Consider the following 23,639-nt stretch of genomic DNA (forward strand, 5'->3'; position numbering starts at 1 on the left):
ACAGTCATCACCATCATCATCATTATTATTATTTTGTACAATTATTACCATCACAATCCTCACCACGATCAGTCATCATGATCATCCGTATCACATCATAACCGTCACTGCATTAATCACGTCATCAAAAACACTAATAATCATAAAGACTGAATCCTGGTCCTTTACTAAAACATCTTAATCATTAGGGCCTTTCGCACTGCGGGAACCTTTTCATAGTACCTGAACTAATTGTGGAACTACCCACTTTTTGGCGTTTTCGCACCTTCAAGAACTGGGGTTTTAGTACTGACTGCCTTTTTCGAGAACCAGATGAGCTCCTACTCCGGAGCAGGGTCTAACCTCTAACAACTGGTACTATGCGTGACGTAAGTAGACGTTGATTGGTCATTGGTATGAAAACGCCGTCACCCGCCATGATTTAAAACGCATGTAAACATACTGTAGTGTCGACTTATTTCGCGAGTATGGAGAACAGCGATAGATGGACGCGAGACACGACAAACACACAGCTCCGATCACAGCGTCCTCCATCCTCCGGTTGTTTACGTTGTTCTTCTCTGTTTCCGTTGTTGAACTCCGCGCGCAAATGACGTCGCTGTCGACCGGCTTACGTCACTTCCTAGTGCCCGCTGTCGGTGCGAATGCAGCCCTTTAAACGGTACTGCGAAATAGTTCACGCAGAATCGCCCTGTACTTTAGTACTGTAAATTTAGTTCTGGAACTAAAGCGGTGCGAAAGACCCTAAGCTATGAACAGTGTATATACACAACACGGTGTATTCATAAAGCTCGGCATGATGAACACTGCAGTGTAATAATGCAGCTTTTACTCTCTCTCTCTCTCTCTCTCTCTCTCTCTCTCTCTCTCTCTCTCTCTCAGGGGTCTGGTTCCTCTCCATAACGCCTGCTCGTACGGTCATTATGAAGTAGCCGAGCTGTTAGTGCGTCATGGCGCGTCAGTGAACGTAGCTGACCTGTGGAAGTTCACTCCACTGCACGAAGCTGCAGCCAAGGGCAAATACGAGATCTGTAAACTGCTGCTCAAGGTAAATTAACACACACACACACACACACACACACACTCATACATAATAATATTAATGTGAGTTATTTAAGACGTGTCTCTTCAAGTCTGTTTGACTTTTCATGCATTCGTGTGTGTGTGTTGTAGCATGGTGCTGACCCATCAAAGAAGAACCGGGACGGTAACGTGGCTCTGGACATGGTGAAGGACGGGGACACGGACATCCAGGACCTCCTGCGTGGAGACGCCGCCCTGCTGGACGCAGCCAAGAAGGGCTGCCTCGCCCGCGTCCAGAAACTGTGCACCAGCGATAACATCAACTGCAGAGACACACAGGGGAGGAACTCTACACCCTTACACCTCGCAGGTACACACACACACACACACACACACACACGTCATCTTTATTGTGTGTACGCAACATTTGTTATAGAGCAAGGTTTAAAGCATGTAGAGAATTTGCCCTGTTGTTAATTTATGCGCTTTCTCTGTGCGTGTGCGTGTGTGTGTGTGTGTGTGTGTGTGTGTGTGTTAGCCGGCTACAATAACCTGGAGGTGGCGGAGTACCTGTTAGAGCACGGTGCGGATGTTAACGCGCAGGATAAAGGAGGTCTGATCCCGCTGCACAATGCCGCCTCGTACGGGGTGAGAAACGCCACTGCAGCTCTGAACACCAGCTAAATCACCTTCCTCCTGCTCGAAACACTCATCCCTCTCTCTCTCTCTCTCTCTCTCTCTCTCTCTCTCTGTGTAGCATGTGGATATAGCGGCTCTGCTGATCAAGTTCAACACGTGTGTGAACGCGACGGATAAGTGGGCGTTCACGCCGCTGCACGAAGCCGCTCAGAAAGGAAGGACGCAGCTGTGCGCGCTGCTGCTGGCTCACGGCGCCGATCCTACCATGAAGAACCAGGAGGGCCAGACTGCGCTAGACTTAGCCACGGTACGCTAACGTAGCAGCTAGCGCTCTACACGACTGTATACACTGGTGTACTAGCTGCTGTGTGCAAACACTACATACTCATTGTGTATAAACGTCTACTAAATCTAATAAAATAATCTCATATGCATCTAAGTCACCTCTCTCTCTCTCTCTCTCTCCCTCCCTCTCTCCCTCTCTCTCTCTCTCCCCTCCCTCCCTCTCTCTCCCTCCCTCCACCAGGCGGATGATATCCGTGCGCTGCTGATGGATGCCATGCCTCCTGACTCTCTGCCCAGCTGTCTGAAACCTCAGGCCACGGTGCTGAGTGCCAGTCTGATCTCCCCCGCCTCCAGCATCGACAACCTGAGTGACGGGGCCTGCGGGGGGGCCGACGGGGCCACGGGGGGCGAGCGCAAGGAGGGAGAGGGTGAGAGAGAGAGAGTGTGTGTGTGTGTGTGTGTGTGAAAAATCAACACTCCGCCAATAATTCACTGCACAAAGGCATATTTACAGTGTACGTGTCACTTTATTATAAAGATCACGTTTTTATCCTCAGTCGTTTGTTCTTCCTCTTTAACATCAGTTCAGTGCCCCTACTGGTGAAGTGTAGTTTAGTATTTGTCCTTTTAATGTTGCCGTACTATTAAAATAAAACAGGAGAGAAAAGAGGGAACAGTGATGCGTATGTGCCCAGCTACAAATCAAACGTGTTTTGGTGACAAAATAAAGAGAGGAAAAGAACGAAGAAGGCGGAAACATAAATAAAAAGCTAAGCACGGGGAGAAATAAATGATGTGCATTGATGTGTATTTGTGTGTCTGTGCAGTAGCCGTGTTGGACATGAACATCACGCAGTTCCTGAAGAGTCTGGGCCTCGAACACCTCCGAGATATTTTTGAGCGTGAACAGGTGAGACACGGCACAGCTTCAGTGTCTCTACAGCAGGGTGTAATCTGGTGTATACGGAGTGTATACATCTTCAGTTCATCACCGAGTCGTGTGTGTGTGTGTGTGTGTAGATCACTCTGGATGTACTGGCTGATATGGGACACGAGGAGCTGAAAGAGATCGGAATAAACGCTTACGGACACAGACACAAACTCATCAAAGGCATCGAGAGGCTGCTGGGGGGTCAGCAGGGTGAGTACACACACGCGCGCACACACACACACACACGCACGTGGACACACTTTATTGTTAAAGATATAGGCAGAAACGAGTCATTTACGATAAGGCTCCCACACTGTACATGCATTCAGTGTATAGGCTAATATCTGTGTGTGTGTGTGTGTGTGTGTGTGTTTCAGGTGCGAACCCGTACCTGGCCTTCCACTGCACAGCTCAGGGCACCGTGCTCATCGACCTGCCTCCTGACGACAAGGAGTTCCAGTCTGTGGAGGAGGAGGTACACACTCACTGTCCTGTAAACACACACATCTGTTCCTCCTAACACACACTCATGCTCTCTCTCTCTCTCTCTCTCTCTCTGTGTGTGTGTGTGTGTGTGTGTGTGTGTGTGTGTGTGTTTAACAGATGCAGAGCACGATCCGTGAGCACAGAGACGGAGGAAATGCTGGAGGAGTTTTTAACAGATACAACATCATCAAGGTGCTTCATCATCATCACCAACACACACACACACACACACACACACACACACACACACACACACACCCATATATTAAACTCTACTGTTCACAATTAAACCCCAGTGTAGCCTTAATGCTAATCACCAGTGTTTGAAATTAGCTGTTAGTTGCTAGCATGTGTGTTAGTTGCTGATGTTTATAAATAAGTCGTTAGTGTTAGTTGAGCATTAGGGAATGAGGCAGGACTAGTTGCTAGTGTTAGTTAATCACTAGTATAGAGGTAATAAGTAGGATTCAGATTAGGCCAGAAACTAATTTCCCTGTTTGAATATTTTTTTGCATATGAAGGTGAAAAATTCACATTTCGGTGTTGGGTCATGTGACTTATTTTTAGTTCTCTGACATAAAGAGTAGAGATGTAGGGAAAGTGGGCTGTCAGTAGGGGGCAGTAGCTGCTAAATCACCAGAAAGTCTTAACTGATCAGTTAAAGAATAAATTAAATAAAGGAATCAGTGTGATGGCGTCATCGTGGAAAGTGTTTGGATTGCGGTGTGGAAGCGGTCAGTTCTTCCCCGAAGGTCTCGTGCTTTTATAAGTCTTATAGACTCTGCGAACCTGAACCTGTAGTGTAGAGAAACTGACTGTGTGTGTCTGTGTGTGTCTGTGTGTGTGTCTGTGTCTGTGTGTGTCTGTGTGTGTCTGTGTCTGTGTGTGTCTGTGTCTGTGTGTGTCTGTGTCTGTGTGTGTGTCTGTGTGTGTGTCTGTGTGTGTGTCTGTGTGTGTGTCTGTGTGTGTCTGTGTGTGTCTGTGTGTGTGTGTGTCTGTGTGTGTCTGTGTGTGTGTGTGCGCAGATCCAGAAGGTGGTGAATAAGAAGCTGCGTGAGCGTTACACACACCGTCAGAAGGAGATCTCTGATGAGAACCATAACCACCAGAACGAGCGCATGCTGTTCCACGGTATACACACACACACACACACACACACACACACACACACACACACACACACACACTGTTTATTATCAGGCCTGACTGTGACTCTGGCTGTGTTTGTTGTGCCGGTGTTCAGGTTCTCCGTTCATTAACGCCATCATCCATAAAGGCTTTGACGAGCGCCACGCCTACATCGGCGGAATGTTCGGAGCCGGAATCTACTTTGCGGAAAACTCCTCCAAAAGTAACCAGTACGTTTACGGCATCGGAGGGGGAACGGGATGCCCCGCCCACAAAGACCGCTCCTGCTACGTGTGCCACAGGTGAGCAAGGCCACGCCCCCACAGAGAGACGGGTGTTTACTTTACTGTGGATAGTAGTTACTCTTACTGACTGTGCGTGTGTGTGTGTGTGTGTGTGCGTGTGTGCGTGTGTGCGTGTGTGTGTTACAGGCAGATGCTGTTCTGCAGGGTGACGCTGGGGAAGTCGTTCCTGCAGTTCAGTGCGATGAAGATGGCTCACGCTCCTCCTGCTCATCACTCAGTGATCGGGAGGCCCAGTGTGAACGGCCTGGCCTACGCCGAGTACGTCATCTACAGGGGAGAGCAGGTACACACACACACACACACACACACACACACACACACACACACACACAGTATATGCATGTATATACTTCTCATTCTTGGTGTTCTTATGTACTGCAGTTTTCTCCTCTGAGTAGAGCTTGTGGCTTACCACAGACACACTGATGTTTGTGTGGTATACAATGTGTGTGTGTGTGTGTGTGTGTGTGTGTGTGTGTGTGTGTGTGTGTGTGTGTTTCAGGCGTATCCAGAGTATCTCATCACCTACCAGATTGCAAAACCAGAGAGCAACACGCAGAGCAGCACGGGAGCACAACAGAAATCATAGTCTCTCTGACTCTCTCTCTCTCTCTCTCTCCCTCTCTCTCTCTCTCTCTCACACACTGTTCTCTCTCTCTCTCTCTCTCTCTCTCACACACACTGTTCTCTCTCTCTCTCTCACACACACACACTGTTCTCTCTCTCTCTCTTTCTCACACACTGTTCTCTCTCTCTCTCTCTCTCTCTCTCTCTCACACACACACTGTTTCTCGCTCTCTCTCTCTCTCTCTCTCTCTCAGTAAGACATTGGTGTGATTATTGCACAGGTGAAATGTGAACCGTTCCCTCGGCGGATGTCGTTTTCGTGCCGTTGCCATGTATGAATTGTGAATTTGCACTTTGTAGAGACGGAGTTATTTAAGTTATTGAGAGAATCAGGATTGTGAAGTGAACTCTCTGTACAGGCAGAAATAGAACCATGTAAAAGACATTGTAATGAACTGAGCTGTTGTATTTGAGTTGTATTTTAAACAAAGTCATGTTTTGTTTCCGTTTGACTGTTAATTTCTTTTAAATAAACCTCATTGTAACATCAGGCCGAGTCTCATTTATTCCCTGCTTAGAATTTCAGCAAAAGGAAATTAACTGTACGGAACGATCCACTGGTCAATCAGACAAAGCCTTTGTGTATTTTAGGATACTTACCATCTATAATGTGCCAAATTCAGGATTGTAAATTATAGTTTTAAAATGTATTTAAGTTAATTGGACCAGGAATATTTGTAACAGTGGACTGTGAAATGTAATTTCTCTAATTTATTAGAAATAACTGCTTCTCTTTCTACTATACTAGACCTAAAAAAAAACATTATAATATTAAGTCTGAGGATAAGAAAAAATGCAATAAATTAATCCTGAAAAAAAAACATTACTGCAAAATTAAAATAACAAAAATATAATTTGTGTTGTAATAAATGTTTTTCCTGTGATATATTGTACATTATTCCATTATCCACCCATAACATTCATAAAAAAATAAAAGATTTTATCTCTGTCTCTTTATACGTACCATGTTTCAGAAGTGGGCGTGGTTTGTGAAAGTCTCTCTCGGCGCTTTTAAATGACGTCATGTTGTTTTGAAACGAGCGCCGGAACAGAGAAGGAAGCTGTGGAAGTTCTATAAGTGATGTATCATATTAAAACAACATTTCAGAGCTAGTTATAAGCGGATAAAAGGCTGCGTTAGCTGCTGTAGACGCGTGTTTGCTGTGTTTATGGAGTATGTAGGTGTAGCTGCAGAGAGAGAGAGAGAGAGAGAGAGAGACACACACACACACACACACACACACACCTGAGGCTGCAGTAACACACCGTGTGCTAACAGACATGTGTGCTGCTCCCTGTGTGTGGCTTTTTACTGCACTGCTCTTAACCACAGTGTGTTCAGTCTGTGGCTCTCAGCTGGAGGTGTTAGTGAGAGCTGAGAAACCTGTCAGAAACCTGACACACTTCTGGAGGAGCACAGGCTTCTGGTGAGACACACACACACACACACACACACACACTCTATAATCATTATTCTACACAGATAATAAATGTAATCTAATAATAAACAGATTAAAAACTTGTGTAATTGCTGATATAGTGAAGGTTTCTCCAGGGTAAGGAGACATTATGTAATACTTATGGAAGGAGTCTCCAGTGTCAGAGCTTAGTAACAGTCAGAGGTAAAGCTGTAACTCTTCAGGACAGAGGAGTTTACGCTTCTTTGCCTTTTTTTTTTTTTTTTGCTAACATGACAATCTGCGTTTTTAAATTTTTTTTTTTAATTAACAATAAAGAGAGGCTGGTGAAGGAACGACTGTTTATAGCTGCTATAATGTAAGTGACAACAGGAACGAGTGGCTTTATTGTCATTTCAATCGTATACAGCTGGTTAGTACACAATGAAATGAAACAACGTTCCTCCAGGACCAGGGTGCTACATAAACAACACAGAACTACACGTAACTACATAAAGTGCACGTGTGTAAAACGTGTGCAAACAGCACAAGACAGTACAATAACTACTAAAACTACAGTTCTAGTGTGGATAAAGTGTCAGATACAACAGTAGGGCAAAAAGATATAACAATATAATAATAAAATTCTGTGAATGTGAACATAACACACTATGACAGAGTATTCAGCAGATAAAAAAATACAATATATTTATAAATACTGCTTTATGTTTGGATCCGGAGCGGCCGCTGCATCCTACTGCCATGCCGCCATTTTGAGTTTTTAACTTGTTTCACTGACATTAAATGTAACTATAAGTGGATAAAAAGTATGACTTGTCTCTCATTAATAAAAAGTGGAATTGTTGGCAGTCTGCTGTGGGAACAGTGACTCCGCTTCATCACATCACCCCGTCACTCAGTGTTTTACTGTAACAGCAACACACACACTGTTTATATCTGTTTATAAAGTGTGTGTGTGTGTGTGTGTGTGTGTGTGTGTGTGTGTGTGTGTGTAGCCCTCCACAGCCACACAGCAGCGCTCACCTGTATGACCTGAGTAAAGATCAGCAGCTGAACCTGGCGCTTATCGGCTCTGTGCCACACGCAGGCCTGCAGCAGGTGAGGATCCACTGGCTGCTGGAGCTCGTTTCTGCGCGGTGAGTGTGTCCTTTACTGAAACCTCTACGGCAAACACAGTGCAGTAACACTGCTGTCCTACATCACTGACTCGTATCACAGCGTTACAGCGTAGAAGGGAGAAGACGCTGTGAAATGTCTCTAAATGTGCGAACAGGACGGTGATGATGCAAATAAATCAGGGAACTGAGCAGTACAAAGGGAGTGTAAGTGTTTAATAACGTTCATGTAGAATACATAGTGGTGTTTAATGTGTGGTCAGTGGTGATTGTGTGGAAATGAAGTTCTACTTACACTCGGGCCGAGATTTAATAAAATATTTGTGCAGAAATATTGGCGCTGTACCAGCAGACCTCACTGACGGAACATCAGAATAATAGCGACTGTGAGAATGTAGTTTTATTTCATTGTTGAAGTTGACGTCATGTGTGGAAGTGACTGAAGCCGACTAAAATAATCCTGAGCCTGGTATTAACACACAGCTTGTGTGTGTGTGTGTGTGTGTGTGTGTGTGTGTGTTATTCAGGATTATAAATGGAGAATATCACTACAACTTCACGTACCTGGATGAGCTGATGGAGCTGCTGTGGCAGAACGGCCTGCAGCCGGGTGAGGCCTCTGATCCTCCTCACAGCTTTCATTTACCGCTGAACCCTGTCCTTACTGTGTGTGTGTGTGTGTGTGTATGTTTCCTGCAGGCTTCGAGCTGATGGGCAGCGTCAACAACACCTTCAGTGACTTTGAGGACAAAACCCAGGTGTCTGAGTGGAAGCGACTGATTTACCTCATAGCTCAGAGATACATAGGTGAGATACGCAGGAAGGACACGGAGTGACCTCTGACCTCTGTGTGCTGTCATGTGGTGTGTCATGCAGAAGTGTGTGTGTGTGTGTGTGTGTGTGTGTGTGTGTGTGTGTGTGTAGAGAAGTACGGCTTGGACGTCGTCTCCCAGTGGAACTTTGAGACGTGGAACGAGCCGAACAATCACGACTTCGATAACGTCACGATGACGATCCAGGGTAACGCACTGAACATAAAAGAGGTGAAAGTAAATGGAAATGGGTGTGTATCATTTCAGTAATGTGTGTGTGTGTGTGTGTGTGTGTGTGTGTGTGTGTTGTCTCAGGGTTCCTGAACTACTATGACGCGTGTTTGGCTGGTCTGCGCAATGCGAGTGTGTATCTGAGGTTCGGTGGTCCGGGGGACTCGTGTCACTCTCCTCCACACTCTCCATACTGCTGGGCTTTACTGCAGCACTGCCACGACACACACACACACCATCCTCACACACACCCCAACACACAGCCCAACACACACCATCCTCACACACACCCCAACACACACCATCCTCACACACACCCCAACACACACCCCAACACACACCATCCTCACACACACCCCAACACACACAGCCTCCACTACATCGCCCTGCACAAGAAGGTGTGTGTGTGTGTTATAGAGTGAAGGTGTTACTTTACCAGTCCTGAAGCATTTGGTGGAGATAATGTATGTGTGTGTGTGTGTGTGTGCACACGTGTGTGTGTGTGTGTTACAGGGTGGAGGTGGTACGTTCCCGATCCTTCAGCAGTTGATCGACACGGTGCAGGAGATCCAGCGGAGGTTCCCTCTGTTCCGTTCACTTCCTGTTTATAACGACGAGGCCGATCCACTGGTCGGCTGGAACAAACCACTCGTCTGGCGCGCTGATGTCACCTACGCTGCCATGGTGATCAAGGTACACACGCTGCCTTCAGATACGTTTACGTGTTCAGGAGAAGATTCCGGAGAAGCGTCCTGCTCTCCCAGTGTTCAGGATGTGGGTTATACTGCTCCAGGAGTTCAGAGAGAGAGAGATGATCCTGAGCCCTGACTCTCTTTACCTGATCTCTCAGCATCCTGAGGCTTCAGTGTGGAGCTTTTCTTTCCTTATTTTAATTAAATAAGTATGAAATGATTGGCAGGAGCAGTTATACTGTAGCATAACCCACTCGTGATGCTCGTAGTTTGTTTCCTGTGGGCGTGGCCTGTCTGGCGTTTTTGTTTTATTTCTGAAACAATAGTAGCATAAATGTACATCCTACAGCTCATGATACAGTTTACACACACCACTTTTGTTGAATTTTGTTGTGATTTTATGTGTTACATGGTCAGCTTCTTGCTAGCTTTGTTCTCAGATAAGATTAGCCTCATGTCTCTGTACACGTTTACTGAGAGCTCGTACATGACAGGATCAGATGAAAATACACACACGACTGTTCTGAGGAATCCTTCGAGACGATCGTTTGGATTTATCACTTAAGTGTGTAATAATCTCAGTTCGAGTCATCATTGCTAAGTGTGATTACAGTGTGATTTTAGTCGTTTTACGTTTACATCTGAGGGAAATGTTGACGTTTCTGATCATTCAGTCATGATTCCACTTGTTCCAGTTAGCTAAATAGTTAGCTTCAGCTGTTAGCTAGCTTATGCTCAGTGTCCATATTTCCCAGTTGCTTAGCAACAGTGTTCTACTGACTTTGACCCTGTGAATGCGAGTGTGAATCAGTGCACAGGTTCAATTTCCTGCTAAAATCTTACAAAATTCTACTTAGTCATTTAAGCGTACACACTTTTCATGTCGTGTGTGTGTGTGTGTGTAGGTGATCTCTCAGCACCAGGACCTGCTCATCTCTGACGTGAACAACACCATCAACTTCACGCTGCTGAGCAACGACAACGCGTTCCTGAGTTACCATCCGCACCAGTTCACCCAGCGCACGCTAACCGCCCGCTTCCAGATCAACAACACACACACGCCTCACGTCCAGCTCATACGCAAACCCGTCCTCACCGCCATGGGCCTGCTCGCTCTGCTAGGTGCCGCACGGCTACGCACGGTTACGCTAATAACGCTAACTCACGTCAATCATTTTAGCTCATGTAGTGACTCAAACCTGCAGCTAGCACTGAACAAACGCTTCGTTAGCGTTTAGAGAATAATAACGATAACGCAGCGAGCTCAGATACTCACCTAGCTAGCAATAAAAGACTTAGCATGATGTCACTGATTTGGCAGCCATTATCAGCAATGGTATTTTGTTCACACACACACTCTTCCATGTTACCATGGAAACAGATACACACTCTCACTACACTGTTGTAAAGGTTTCTTTATTTTGTGCAGGTGAGCAGCAGGTGGAGGTTACCATGGTGACACGAGACCCTCAGGAAGAGAGTTCAGTGGGAGTGCTGGCGAGCGTCCACACACCCCGACTCGCACACACACACACCAACACACACACCAACACACACACTCACACCAACACACACACCAACACACACACTCACACCAACACACACACCAACACTCACACCAACACTCACACTGCTGACAGCTGGCAGAGCGTCGTGCTCCTGTACAACTGCAGAGACAACGTCACCTCCAACGACTCGGACACCGTCACACTGAACATCACCGGAGCTCCCACACACACCGGTATACACACACACACACACACACACACACACACACACACACCAGTACACACACACACACACACACACACACCGGTACACACACTGTTTTATGTTCAACTATATACCTCCAACACTGGCTCACTGATGCTGAGGTAATGTAGAGGTGATGTTGCTGTAATGTTGTTGTAATGTTGTTGTAATGTTGCTGTAATGTTGTTGTAATGTTGCTGTAATGTTGTTGAGGTAGTTGTTGAAACTGTGCTGCAGATGTGATGTATGTGATGCGCTACATGGACAACGTTGTCAGTAACCCGTATGAAGTGTGGAGGCAGATGGGCGGCCCGGATTATCCCTCACTGCAACAACTCACACAGCTCAGGAGCCATGAGGTAACACACACACACACACACACACACACACAGCTCAGGAGCCATGAGGTAACACACACACACACACACACACACACACAGCTCAGGAGCCATGAGGTAACACACACACACACACAGCTCAGGAGCCATGAGGTAACACACACACACACACACACACACACACAGCTCAGGAGCCATGAGGTAACACACACACACACACACACACAGCTCAGGAGCCATGAGGTAACACACACACACACACAGCTCAGGAGCCATGAGGAAACACACACACACACACTCATAAACCCACATACACACACATACACAGCTCAGGAGCCATGAGGAAACACACACACACTCATAAACCCACATACACACACATACACAGCTCAGGAGCCATGAGGAAACACACACACACACACACACAGCTCAGGAGCCATGAGGTAACACACACACACACACACACACACAGCTCAGGAGCCATGAGGTAACACACACACACACACACACACACAGCTCAGGAGCCATGAGGTAACACACACACACACACACACAGCTCAGGAGCCATGAGGTAACACACACACACACACACACACACAGCTCAGGAGCCATGAGGTAACACACACACACACACACACAGCTCAGGAGCCATGAGGAAACACACACACACACACACACAGCTCAGGAGCCATGAGGTAACACACACACACACACACAGCTCAGGAGCCATGAGGAAACACACACACACACACTCATAAACCCACATACACACACACACAGCTCAGGAGCCATGAGGAAACACACACACACACACACACAGCTCAGGAGCCATGAGGTAACACACACACACACACACACACAGCTCAGGAGCCATGAGGTAACACACACACACACACACACACAGCTCAGGAGCCATGAGGTAACACACACACACACACACACACACAGCTCAGGAGCCATGAGGTAACACACACACACACACACACAGCTCAGGAGCCATGAGGAAACACACACACACACACACACACACAGCTCAGGAGCCATGAGGTAACACACACACACACACACAGCTCAGGAGCCATGAGGAAACACACACACACACACTCATAAACCCACATACACACACACACAGCTCAGGAGCCATGAGGAAACACACACACACACACACACAGCTCAGGAGCCATGAGGAAACACACACACACACACACACAGCTCAGGAGCCATGAGGTAACACACACACACACACACACACAGCTCAGGAGCCATGAGGTAACACACACACACACACACAGCTCAGGAGCCATGAGGAAACACACACACACACACTCATAAACCCACATACACACACACACAGCTCAGGAGCCATGAGGTAACACACACACACACACACACACAGCTCAGGAGCCATGAGGTAACACACACACACACACTCATAAACCCACATACACACACACACAGCTCAGGAGCCATGAGGTAACACACACAGAGCAGATGTATAATTGTTTGTATGTAAGTAATGATGTGTGTGTGTGTGTGTGTGTGTGTGTGTGTGTTCAGGACGCTCAGACAGACGGCCCCATCCCGGTTCCTGCTCAGGGAGTTCTGTCACTGAGAGTGAAGCTTCCTGTTCCCTCCATACTGCTCATCCACCTGTGTGCTCGGCCCACACACACACCTGGACAGGTGAGATACACACATACACACACACACACACATACACACGTACCCCTGAACTGCTCAGGACACAAGCTGCCACTTTCTGAACACTGCTGTGTGTTTCCTGTGTTATTATGTATTGTGTGTGTGTGTGTGTGTGTGTGTGTGTGTGTGTTGTTTCCTGTCGTGCAGGTGAACGGTTTGCGTTTCGTCTCCATCACTAAAGGCCAAGTCCTCGTCGTGTGGAAGGACCACGACGTCGGCACCAAGTCTGATCTTCATGAGTTCTGAGTTTGCATTAATAGCGTTAAACGTCTCACACTCGCGTCCTGTGGCACGTGTGCAGATGTTCTCCTCACACGTCTCCTTCTCACGTTTCGGTTCCAGGTGTGTGAAGACATACGAGGTGGAGTTCTCCAAAGACGGAGTTACGTTTCAGAGGATCAACGTCAGAGACACAGTGTTCACCTCTCACACCTTCTCACCAGGTCAGCTTTCCCACATCTGCATTTCAGTCCAGATGTTCTGAACTAATCACGATTATAAATCAGAACCCACAATGTACACAGCCACATCAAACGAAACCACACGTAGATGTAACCCGTGTGTGTGTGTGTGTGTGTGAGACGTTTTCTTCTGGTGTTTGTCCCTCAGAGAGCCTGGATGTGTGTGGAGTTTACAGAGTGAGAGCCGTGGACTTCTGGGGACGAGCGGGACAATATTCCCCTACTGAGAGATACACAGAGTTCTGCTGACCTCCACACACACACACACACACACACCTGTCTCAATCACATCACTGAATTTATAAATCCAGACTTTTGTCCATCTAACAAACATGTTTTATCTGTAAATGACTTTCATAATCTTATTAAATGCTCACTCACTGAGACTCTCCAGAACATTCCTTGTATTTCTGTAAGTCACAAGATGGCTGCCGTGATGGATTTTTCCTCAGTTACACTGGAGCTGATGCTTTAAGAAATGTTCACTTCAGCTTTTATAAACCACACGTACAACTGAATTCATAATTAGGGAATTATTTATTTATTTATTTATTTATCTGTTTATAAATACTCCTGATAAACGTGGTACTGAATTGATCCCACAGTTAGACACAATTTTATTTCTGGGGAAAATGCTGATTTTCCGCACGTCTGAAGATGTTTACTGTGTCAGTGAGATGGTAAAAATGAACATCAGACACAAACTCAGGTGTGTTCTGAGCCGCTGAGACACTGAGACGGCTAGTACAGCTCAGGTGAGGAAAAGAAACACTCAGGTGGACACGTGGTCATGGATAGTGATGTAATTTTACTAATAAACAGAAATCTTATTCATTGTAAAACAGCAGGTATTAATGTAGAAGAAGGTGAGGAAGGTGAGGGACGAAGAGAAGAACAGCGAGACCTCCAGAACGGGTCCATAAACACAGCACACACTCCAGAGCGCTCACTTCAGGATCGTGTCTTCGTTTGCTGGCGGAGAGGGAATGAAAAAAACCACAGTTAGAGAGAGAGAGAGAGAGAAAGGGAGAGAGAGAGAGAGAGAGAGAGAGAGAGACACTTCAGGAGACGCGTGGTGGTGATCAGGTGTGTGATCTTCACTCTCTCTGTGTCTCTATTAGACGAAGTTTCTCTCGATCTGCAGGTTTGTCTGAGAGAGTTACTATTGTTCTACACGTTTTAAAATATGCTGGTTAAGAAGAAATAAAGTTCTCACTTCAGTTTTTAATACAGTATCATGATATTAGAACATGTGAGCAGTGTGATAAAGTGCTAGGAAATTACAGTGATAGTGAGTGTAGTAGTGACACATGGGAGAACTTTTAATCTCTTATTTTTTATGGATATTTTTTGGAGCATTTTTTTTGTTTGTTTGTTTTCTTAAATCCAATCCTGTGACGTCAGAAATCATCGAACATGTAAAGGTCAATATCAGGATATAAACACTTCTGACCAGCAGAAGAACGATGATGAAATAAAACACTTAGAGGTCATTAAAATGGTCACATGACCTCAGAGAAGCTAGAAATCAGAATTTTTAAATATAGAAATAGTAAAGCTGGTAGTAGAAATATCTGCTCAGATTGCGTTCGATTCCTGAAGACGAGTTCAGATTCTTGAGTGACTGCATCTCAGAGGAGACAGAACTGTAACTCTCATGAGGCTCCTTTGTGATTAAAATGATTTAATCTGTAAGACAGATGAGCTGCACGTGCTGTAAAAGCTCTACAGAGTCGTACAGATCGACGGTTAACGCTACAGTGATGAGGTCACCACCCACCGTTAGCCCACTTCCTCAACACATCAGTAACGCAGACTGGCATCTGAGTTTACTTCTCTGTGTGGAAAAACAAACTCGAGCTCCAATTAACAGCTAAAATATTTCTGTGCGCATTTAAACAATCAGCACTGACGGGTTGAGGATTTATTTATTTATTTATTTACAGGTAAAAGAGTTCCTGAGTGTAAAATGTGTGAGAACCTGCGCTATAAACGTTAACTCACTTCACTGCACCTGCTTTTAAACCGAACCGAGTCAGAGCACGACCTACTGTCTGATCCTGGACTTAACTCTTAAATAAAGAGTGTGTGTGTGTGTGTGTGTGTGTGTGTGTGTGTGTGTGTGTGTGTGTTTACCCTCAGCCAGCTGTTTAGCGATGCGTTCCTGCTCCTCCCTCACTTTCTTCTCCTCCTCCTCGATCCTCCTCTCCTCCGCCGCTATGGGCTTCAGGTAATCTGCACAGACAGGATGCATTTAAAAATACGTCGTCACCATGGCAACGGAAAATACTAATTGGCTGGCAGGTGTGTGTCATTTTCTGACATTAAGTCGCTTCTGACCTAATAGAAGAATCACGACTCTAAATCAGATCTCATTCTGTGGAAGCAGGCTGGATGGTAACCATGACAACGAGCATGGATGATATTCGAAGAGGCTAACCTTTACGCTAAGCAGTAATAATAAACCTGGACAACATGGATTTAAACAGAAACGGGTGACGTTTAGGATACAATAGGAACAGAGGGATCTCAGTGATCTCCGAGGTAACCATGGCAACAATTATATAACGGCCATCCATGGATATAAGCGTAAATATGATGGATGGAAAGTGAATCAAATAATCTGTAAGCTGTAGAACTTTAGTGTGTGTGTGTGTGTGTGTGTGTGTGTGTGTGCTCCAGGACAGAGATAATGAATCACTGATGTTTATAGAGTAGAGAATTCAGATCATTTGACTCGGTTCATCAATAAGAATCGACTCCCAAACGACTCCCTGCCATAAACCGCACAGTCTGTGATATTTTGATGGTTTATCGATTAAACCACGAAAGTCTCATGTTTCAGTGCTTTATATCATGAACATAACCACAAAGACATTTATAGTCAAATAAAGTTTACAGGAAACAGCATTAAACACCGCCGGACCCTGACGAATCGCTCGCTCCAGACGAATCAGTTCACACTAATGAACAGCTCAGACGCTGACAATAGAAGAAAACGACTCATTAACGCGAGTCGACTTTAAACCTTCACATAAAAGAACCGACTCAATCACAAACGACTCGTCAGTATTAAACTAGTTAACCTTCACAGGACTGCGTTTAGTGTCTCAGTGCTGAGGTTAAAGCCCACGTGTGTGTGTGTGTCCTGTCAAGGTGAAAAAAACAAACTGAAGCACAAACCTGTACACAAGTGTGTGTAACTGAACAAGAGATTTTCTGAAGCCTCATAAACACACAGATCTCCATTATTCAGCTTATATTTACACAATTATCTCTCTTTATACATATTTCTGTATGTGTGTCTGTGTGTGTTAGTGACCTGTGATTGTGTGTGTGTGTGTTAGTGACCTGTGATTGTGTGTGTGTGTGTTAGTGACCTGTGAGTGAGGTGTGAGAGTGTGTGTGAGAGTGTGTTAGTTAGTGACCTGTGATTGTGTGTGTGTGAGAGTGTGTGTGTGTGTGTTAGTGACCTGTGAGTGAGGTGTGAGAGTGTGTGTGAGAGAGAGTGTGTTAGTTAGTGACCTGTGATTGTGTGTGTGTGAGAGTGTGTGTGTGAGAATGTGTGTGTGTGTGTGTGTGTGTGTGTGAGAGTGTGTGTTAGTGACCTGTGATTGTGTGTGTGTGTGTGTGTGTGTCCGTGTGTGTGTGTGTGTGTGTGTGTGTGTGTGTGTGTGTGTGTGTGTGTGTGTGTGTGTGTGTGTGTGTGTGTGTGTGTGTCCGCTCTCACCATAGCGCTTTTTGCCGTAGATGAGCCCCACGAGCAGAGCCGAGTACCTGGCTGTCTGTAAACACACAAACACACAACATTAATAATCACAACACTAATAAAACCACACAACTGCATTATTAACTACAAATATAACTGTAAATAATAATTAATAAATAACTATAAACACCTGGCGCTTTAACCCTGAGCTAGCTAACACCGCTTAGCTCTTAGCTTCACGATAACACCACAAAATAAAACCACATTTAAATGAAAATGTCTGATAAATCTCACTTCAGTGTGTTATTACACTGAATAAGCGTTAATAACCGACCTTAATGAGAGGAGAAACCTGCACAGGAGGCACCATTTCTGTCCGTCTTTTAGCGCACAGCCGACAGAGGTCAGGGACAAGCTGCAGCAAAGGATCACGGGAAAATCCTGACGCGTCTCTTTAACGTCACCGCTGGCTTGGGGAGGGGGGGGGGGGGGGGGGGATGTTGGGGGTGTTGGGGGATGATGTACACACTGCTGCCCTCTAGCGGAGAGGAAGTGAAAGCTTATAACTAAAATAATTCTGTAATAAATCCTGGTAAATGTGCACATCACATGAAAATATATCTTTTTAATTTTGATTCAGTTCTTATGAAAGATAAATATATGTGATGCATGAGTATTACAGTTCTAAATCAAATATATTCTCCAACATATTAAATGTTTTAAAATATACACGTTTATCTGTCAGAAATATACTTTGCCTGTGTAGAATTTCTACTTGATAAATGAGTGTATTAAAGTAACTATGATATTGAGTATGATTTAGACTGTACAGTGTTGTCAGTGTGTCTGTAGTTTAAATAAAGTTCGGCGCTTTTGAAGGCAACATGGCGGCCACAGCAGCAGGGTGTCAGCACTATGTCCGCAAATGTTTGTTAAAAGTGCGTTATATTTATTTCATTTTACTCTGTGTATTTAACAGGCATTTAAACATATATATCTGTTTAATGTCAAAGCCGTAAATGTGTGATATATGCCTTTTGCAGTGGAAAATAAGATTAGAGAACTTGTAATCTTAGCGAGCTTGTTTACATTTTAGCGCTGTTTATTTTTATTTATTATTATAATCAAGGATAAAATTAAAACTGAAATTTATATTTAAAATAAGAGAGTTTTTCTTCAGTTTGGGTATAAAACAGTTTTTGTCGTTATAGTTAACGTGAATTAGGAATACAGCATGATGAATCAGAGTAACACTAATGCAGAAATACACAGTCCTGTCATTAAGTGTGTGTGTGTGTGTGTGTGTGTGTGTGTGTGTTCTCTCTCTCTCTCTCTCTCTCTCTCTCTCCCTCCCTCCCTCCCCCCCCCCAGGCTCCCTGCTGTGAGAAGTTTTACGTGTGTCATCTCTGCCATGATGATGAGGAGAACCACAAACTGGACCGGTTTCAGGTCAGAGAGGTGAAATGCGCCGTGTGTGATGCTGTCCAACAGGTGAGTTTAAACACACACACACACACGCAGCGTGTATAAAGCAGGTTTTAGAACAGTAGTGGTTGTGAGGAAGCAGTCTGTGTTTTCCAGGCTCAGCAGGCGTGTCGGCGGTGTGGAGTGACGTTCAGCGAGTATTACTGCGATATCTGTCACCTCTACGATAAAAACAAGAAGCAGTTCCACTGTCAGCCGTGTGGCATCTGCAGGTGAGAGGAGCTCTAACGCTGGCGTGTCCTCGTGTTTCCCTCTCAGCGGCTTTGGGAATCCTTCAGAAGCTCACGAATGCACTTTTCACTGATTTCTGCAACAGACTGAATATTGCTGCAGGCGTGTAAACAGCACGTATCTGATGAGCTTCTAAATCTACCTAAATGCGAACATCTTTATAATAAGAGTTTTTTTTTTTTTGTCTCCTCTTGGCTGTAGGATCGGCCCGAGAGAGAAGTTCTTCCACTGTGAGAAGTGTAATTTGTGTTTAGCCAACGATCTTCTGGGCAAACACAAGGTAGAAAAACCTCTTGATGCTAATCGCCTGTAGCCGAGTTGGATAATATAAATGCAGACTGATTTGTTAATGACGTGACTGTTGTTTGTGACGTCAGTGTCTGGAGAACGTGTCAAGGCAGGACTGCCCTGTGTGCATGGAGGATATTCACACGTCCAGGATCGGCGCTCACGTCATGCCCTGCGGTCACCTGCTGCACAAGTCAGAGTCACGCGCTTTATTCAGCACCTTACCTCTCAAACACACACTCACTGGGTGACCTCTCATAGATACACATAACACTCTCACGTTCAACATGATTGTGTGTGTGTGTCTCTCTCTCTCTCTCTCTCTCACACACACACACACACACACACACACACACACACACACACACACACACACACATACATATACACAACGCTTGTTTACAGTGATTATTGTGGAGAAGAACATGTTGGAGTTTAGTGCTGAAACTTGTGTGTTTATACACATCTACACCACCGTGTGCATGACTGGAGTGTTTCTTGTGTTTGTTTGTAGGACATGCTTCGAGCTAATGTGCAGAAACGGGTAAGTCCTGAGTGTGTGTGTGTGTGTGTGTGTGTTAGACAACGTAGAGCTGGTCTATACTGCAATAATATATCATAATATTATTAGCTGATGTCTATAATTAAAGGTTAAGTTCTTGTAGTCATTCCTGAGTGTGTGTGTGTGTGTGTGTGTGTGTGTGTTTCAGTGAGTATCGGTGTCCTCTCTGCATGCGCTCAGCGTTAAACATGGAGGAGTACTGGGAGGAGAGAGATGTAGAGATCGCTCAGTCGCCCATGCCACCCGAGTTCAACAGTCGGAAAGTAAAGGTACTCGCTAATCGCAGTGTTGGTGCACAGTGAGGTGTTACTGCAGATTCATCAGCGTCTCAGTGCACTAACGATTTATGGCCTCTTGCTACATCAATACGAGGGACAGCTGAAAATTCTGCTTTAAAAAAAAGATTTTTGCCACATGTTCCTGATGGAAAAGTCGATTCATCAAAGGAGGAAAAGACGCAGCATGTGAAAGCCACAGTTACTTTCTAGTAGCAGTTACTTTCACTTCACTGTGATGTTCTCTACACTCACTCCCAGTTGAGTTCACAAACCTCGGCCTTCTGAGCCAGTAGACAAGGTCTTTTTACCCATCCACATGAGGAACACGTCATTAGCGTAATTATTAGAATAATTCTGTCATTCAGGGGTCTGATAGCAGTGAGTGATAGAAACACAGGGGCGGACTTAGCACTAGCCAAAAGTAGGCAACTGCTTTGGGCCCCCTAAAAATGTCAATTATATATATATTTTTAGTCATTAATGCTAAATAACATATGCTGAAAATTTAAATATTGATGTTAAAACACTGAAATGATTCATATCGCTGTTATTTCTGCAGCGTCAGTGCAACCCAGCCCTGTCTCAAGCTGTAATGGAATATCGAGGTAAATGTGTGATGTGTTGAATAGGGCCCCATTCCTGTATTTTGCCTCGGACCCCCAAATCGCTAAATCCGCTTCTGAGACAACAGTGTTTGGATTTTACATTGTCTTCATTGAAACATAACAGTTTAGAAGGAATAACTGGCCAGTCTTTAAACAAACTCCATCAGACTATCAGAGTAGATCACCTGCTCACTGTAATGATCTTTCAGTTTTCATTCCCTCCTGGTGTGTGTGTGTGTGTGTGTGTGTGTGTGTGTGTGTGTGTGTGTGTGCAGATCCTGTGTAACGACTGTCAGAACCGCTGTACTGTAGATTTCCACATTTTGGGGATGAAGTGCAGCAGCTGTGGCTCCTATAACACCTCGCAGGATTGAATCCGCTTCTGATCAACAAGAAACCGAGCCTAAAATACATCAGTTCCACTCCTCTCATCTTTTCCTCCAACTTCTCATCTTCTGTTCCCTTCTTTCTACCTCCTCTCTCTGTCTTTCAAACAGCTCCATCATTAACCAAACTGAAACATCATCCTGCTCAGCCTAAGACTGAGACCTACACATTTTGATGTCAGTGCTCTGTTTTATATCGTTATTTCTTCACAGACTGTATTTATTTTTTCTTATTTTTATTTTTTTTTTGTGAAAGATGTGCAAGCATTGATGCTTTGGGACAATGGCTCATCAAAACTTCTTTTCTGTATTTTATTTCTGAGCCTGGGTTTCTCATCCAGCTCTATTGTTCTCGCGCTGTAGTAGATGATGCGATGTTACTTCCTCTGCCTCAGAATGCAAAACAGCGTCATGTTGCAGTCACGATGGCGCAAATTTCACTGGCTAATAATATTACAGTATGTGCTGTGTATAAATTGTGTGGAATTAAATCTGAGAAATGTTGAGATCCAGCCTTCTATTGATATATTGGTTCCTTGGAGTCAGTGCTGCTAATAAAAAACAACAACAAAACAAAAAAAAAAAGCCCTAAGCTAACTGTGTAGTTATTGTAATAAACTCATCTCCAGTGAGTAAACTGACCAACTTGACACGGGGACGCAACGAATAAACAGTACAGATCAGTAATGGACTTTACTTCATTTACATTTAGACCTGTACGTTCCATTTTATAATGTTTTGTCAGGGTTTCCTGTAAGGAACATCTAAAGGAGGTCATTTTGAACATAACCCATCCCCCTTTTTTAGGGTTCTTCAATCCATTTTCCTAGAGGAACCAGGTGGAGAACCACGAGAACCTGGCCATCACTGGATGCTTCATGTCTTCCTGTGAAATTTCCTCTCATGTAATTTGTGATAAAGATATATAGAGAGAATATAATATTAACCATATGTTGATAATAAAATTTAATCTGAAACAAAATTTTAAAAAGATTCTACCAGAAATCTGCCCTGCTGACAAAAAAAAAAAAAACAACAACAACAACTATAGAAACCATCACAGAATTTCTAATGGTCTCCACTGCAAATACCATTACAAACCATCAGCTGTTAACCAATAAAACTATTATGTAGTAGGAAGTTTTAAGGACTTAGGTCCTTGATGGTATCCGTTAGACATAACATGGCAACACATTACCAGTAGAGACCCTCAGGGACCATTAGAGTTTCCATTAACACCAATACAATTCCCATTATAACCAGTAAACCCATTACAGATGCTCTGAGGGTTTCTATTGTTTTTTTCCTGCAGGATGATGAAAATTATAGAAGCATAGAAGTGTTAAATGATAAAAGAAGCAGGTGTTTACGTTGTTTCACTCATTCTATAAGTTAAATTATTCAATGTAAATAAAGTAAATGGTATTTTTAGTTAATGTCATTAAAGATTGTGAGGTGGAACCTTGAGTTAGAAAATTAGCCACCTGATTAGCTCAATGCTTGGATTGGATTTTGACTCACATCTAAGTTGTTTTGGATTAAAAGCATCTGAAAAATTAAGAAATGTACATGTATCTATATAAAGTTAAAACACTTTAGATTGCTGAGGCATCATGTTGTCAGGTCCTCATGCTAGGTGAAGCGCAGTCCTGTCAGGAAAATAAAGGAGATAATGCTACGTTTCTTGTTTCTCCTAACATTAAAGGTGAGTTACATCAACATTAGAGACATAGCGAAACACTTACAAAACCTCAACACGCTAGATATTTCTAGCATTATGTATTTATTTATTTATTTGTTTACCATTTTAATATTCATATTAGTATGTGTTAGCCCGGATGCTAACAAGCCATCTCTATTGAAGTCTATGGGACAAAATGGCGACCGTCGGTTTCTTTTCCCTAGTTTTCATTCATTCATTCATGAGCAGTTTAATGTCCCTTTAATTCGTTTCAGTTTGTGAGATAGTTAAATGTATATAAATATTTATTATAGCTTATAGTCTTTATAGTTCGTATCCATGATGTGTTTATGAGCAAATTGCACAAGCCATGCTAAGAGCTAGCTTTCTGTTGTTTATGTAAATATATATTAAGCTACCACCAGTGCTGTTAATAGCTAGCCAAGTTGCTTTAAGTTCAAAATTTGACT

At 44.2% G+C, this 23,639-nt stretch overlaps 4 protein-coding genes across 7 annotated transcripts in view; 3 read left to right on the plus strand and 1 right to left on the minus strand.

The window, feature by feature from the left end:
* tnksb (tankyrase, TRF1-interacting ankyrin-related ADP-ribose polymerase b) overlaps positions 1-5,914 on the plus strand; it is a 17,765-nt gene extending 11,851 nt beyond the window's left edge. For both annotated transcript variants that reach the window (XM_053228920.1, XM_053228921.1), the window contains 13 exons: positions 883-1,048; positions 1,174-1,393; positions 1,562-1,671; positions 1,781-1,969; positions 2,189-2,375; positions 2,775-2,857; positions 2,968-3,088; positions 3,256-3,353; positions 3,482-3,556; positions 4,390-4,495; positions 4,608-4,794; positions 4,924-5,080; positions 5,300-5,914. In XM_053228920.1, the coding sequence (XP_053084895.1) occupies positions 883-1,048; positions 1,174-1,393; positions 1,562-1,671; positions 1,781-1,969; positions 2,189-2,375; positions 2,775-2,857; positions 2,968-3,088; positions 3,256-3,353; positions 3,482-3,556; positions 4,390-4,495; positions 4,608-4,794; positions 4,924-5,080; positions 5,300-5,386 (1,786 nt within the window). In that variant the 3' untranslated portion in view covers positions 5,387-5,914. The remainder of the gene's footprint in view (positions 1-882; positions 1,049-1,173; positions 1,394-1,561; positions 1,672-1,780; positions 1,970-2,188; positions 2,376-2,774; positions 2,858-2,967; positions 3,089-3,255; positions 3,354-3,481; positions 3,557-4,389; positions 4,496-4,607; positions 4,795-4,923; positions 5,081-5,299) is intronic.
* Positions 5,915-6,434: 520 nt separating this feature from the next.
* idua (alpha-L-iduronidase) lies at positions 6,435-14,330 on the plus strand. Its single transcript, XM_053228922.1, has 14 exons — positions 6,435-6,851; positions 7,838-7,978; positions 8,485-8,567; positions 8,657-8,764; positions 8,882-8,977; positions 9,085-9,398; positions 9,514-9,693; positions 10,598-10,814; positions 11,122-11,433; positions 11,682-11,803; positions 13,340-13,465; positions 13,631-13,707; positions 13,826-13,926; positions 14,093-14,330. Exons 1-14 carry the CDS (start codon positions 6,706-6,708, stop codon positions 14,191-14,193), a joined length of 2,124 nt encoding a protein of 707 aa, XP_053084897.1. The 5' UTR covers positions 6,435-6,705; the 3' UTR covers positions 14,194-14,330.
* A 402-nt stretch (positions 14,331-14,732) lies between these two features.
* atp5meb (ATP synthase membrane subunit eb) lies at positions 14,733-18,129 on the minus strand. Its single transcript, XM_053228923.1, has 4 exons — positions 17,988-18,129; positions 17,675-17,729; positions 16,081-16,179; positions 14,733-14,916 (listed from the first exon to the last, which is right to left on the minus strand). The coding sequence occupies exons 1-4, from the start codon at positions 18,021-18,023 to the stop codon at positions 14,891-14,893; spliced, it is 216 nt and encodes a 71-aa protein (XP_053084898.1). The 5' UTR covers positions 18,024-18,129; the 3' UTR covers positions 14,733-14,890.
* A 355-nt stretch (positions 18,130-18,484) lies between these two features.
* Positions 18,485-21,994, plus strand: rchy1 (ring finger and CHY zinc finger domain containing 1). 3 transcript variants are annotated; one of them, XM_053229233.1, is made up of 9 exons: positions 18,485-18,591; positions 19,025-19,144; positions 19,235-19,350; positions 19,571-19,649; positions 19,747-19,850; positions 20,172-20,201; positions 20,368-20,488; positions 21,057-21,102; positions 21,378-21,994. In XM_053229233.1, the coding sequence occupies exons 1-9, from the start codon at positions 18,538-18,540 to the stop codon at positions 21,386-21,388; spliced, it is 681 nt and encodes a 226-aa protein (XP_053085208.1). In that variant the 5' UTR covers positions 18,485-18,537; the 3' UTR covers positions 21,389-21,994. The 3 variants fall into 3 exon arrangements, with proteins under 3 accessions (XP_053085208.1, XP_034154773.2, XP_053085207.1); XM_034298882.2 differs by lacking the exon at positions 21,057-21,102; XM_053229232.1 differs by lacking the exon at positions 21,378-21,994 and having other exon boundaries at positions 21,057-21,369.
* Positions 21,995-23,639: the final 1,645 nt, after the last annotated feature.

Source organism: Pangasianodon hypophthalmus, chromosome 24 (assembly GCF_027358585.1).
Source record: "Pangasianodon hypophthalmus isolate fPanHyp1 chromosome 24, fPanHyp1.pri, whole genome shotgun sequence".
In the NCBI taxonomy this organism is placed as follows: Eukaryota; Metazoa; Chordata; class Actinopteri; order Siluriformes; family Pangasiidae; genus Pangasianodon; species Pangasianodon hypophthalmus.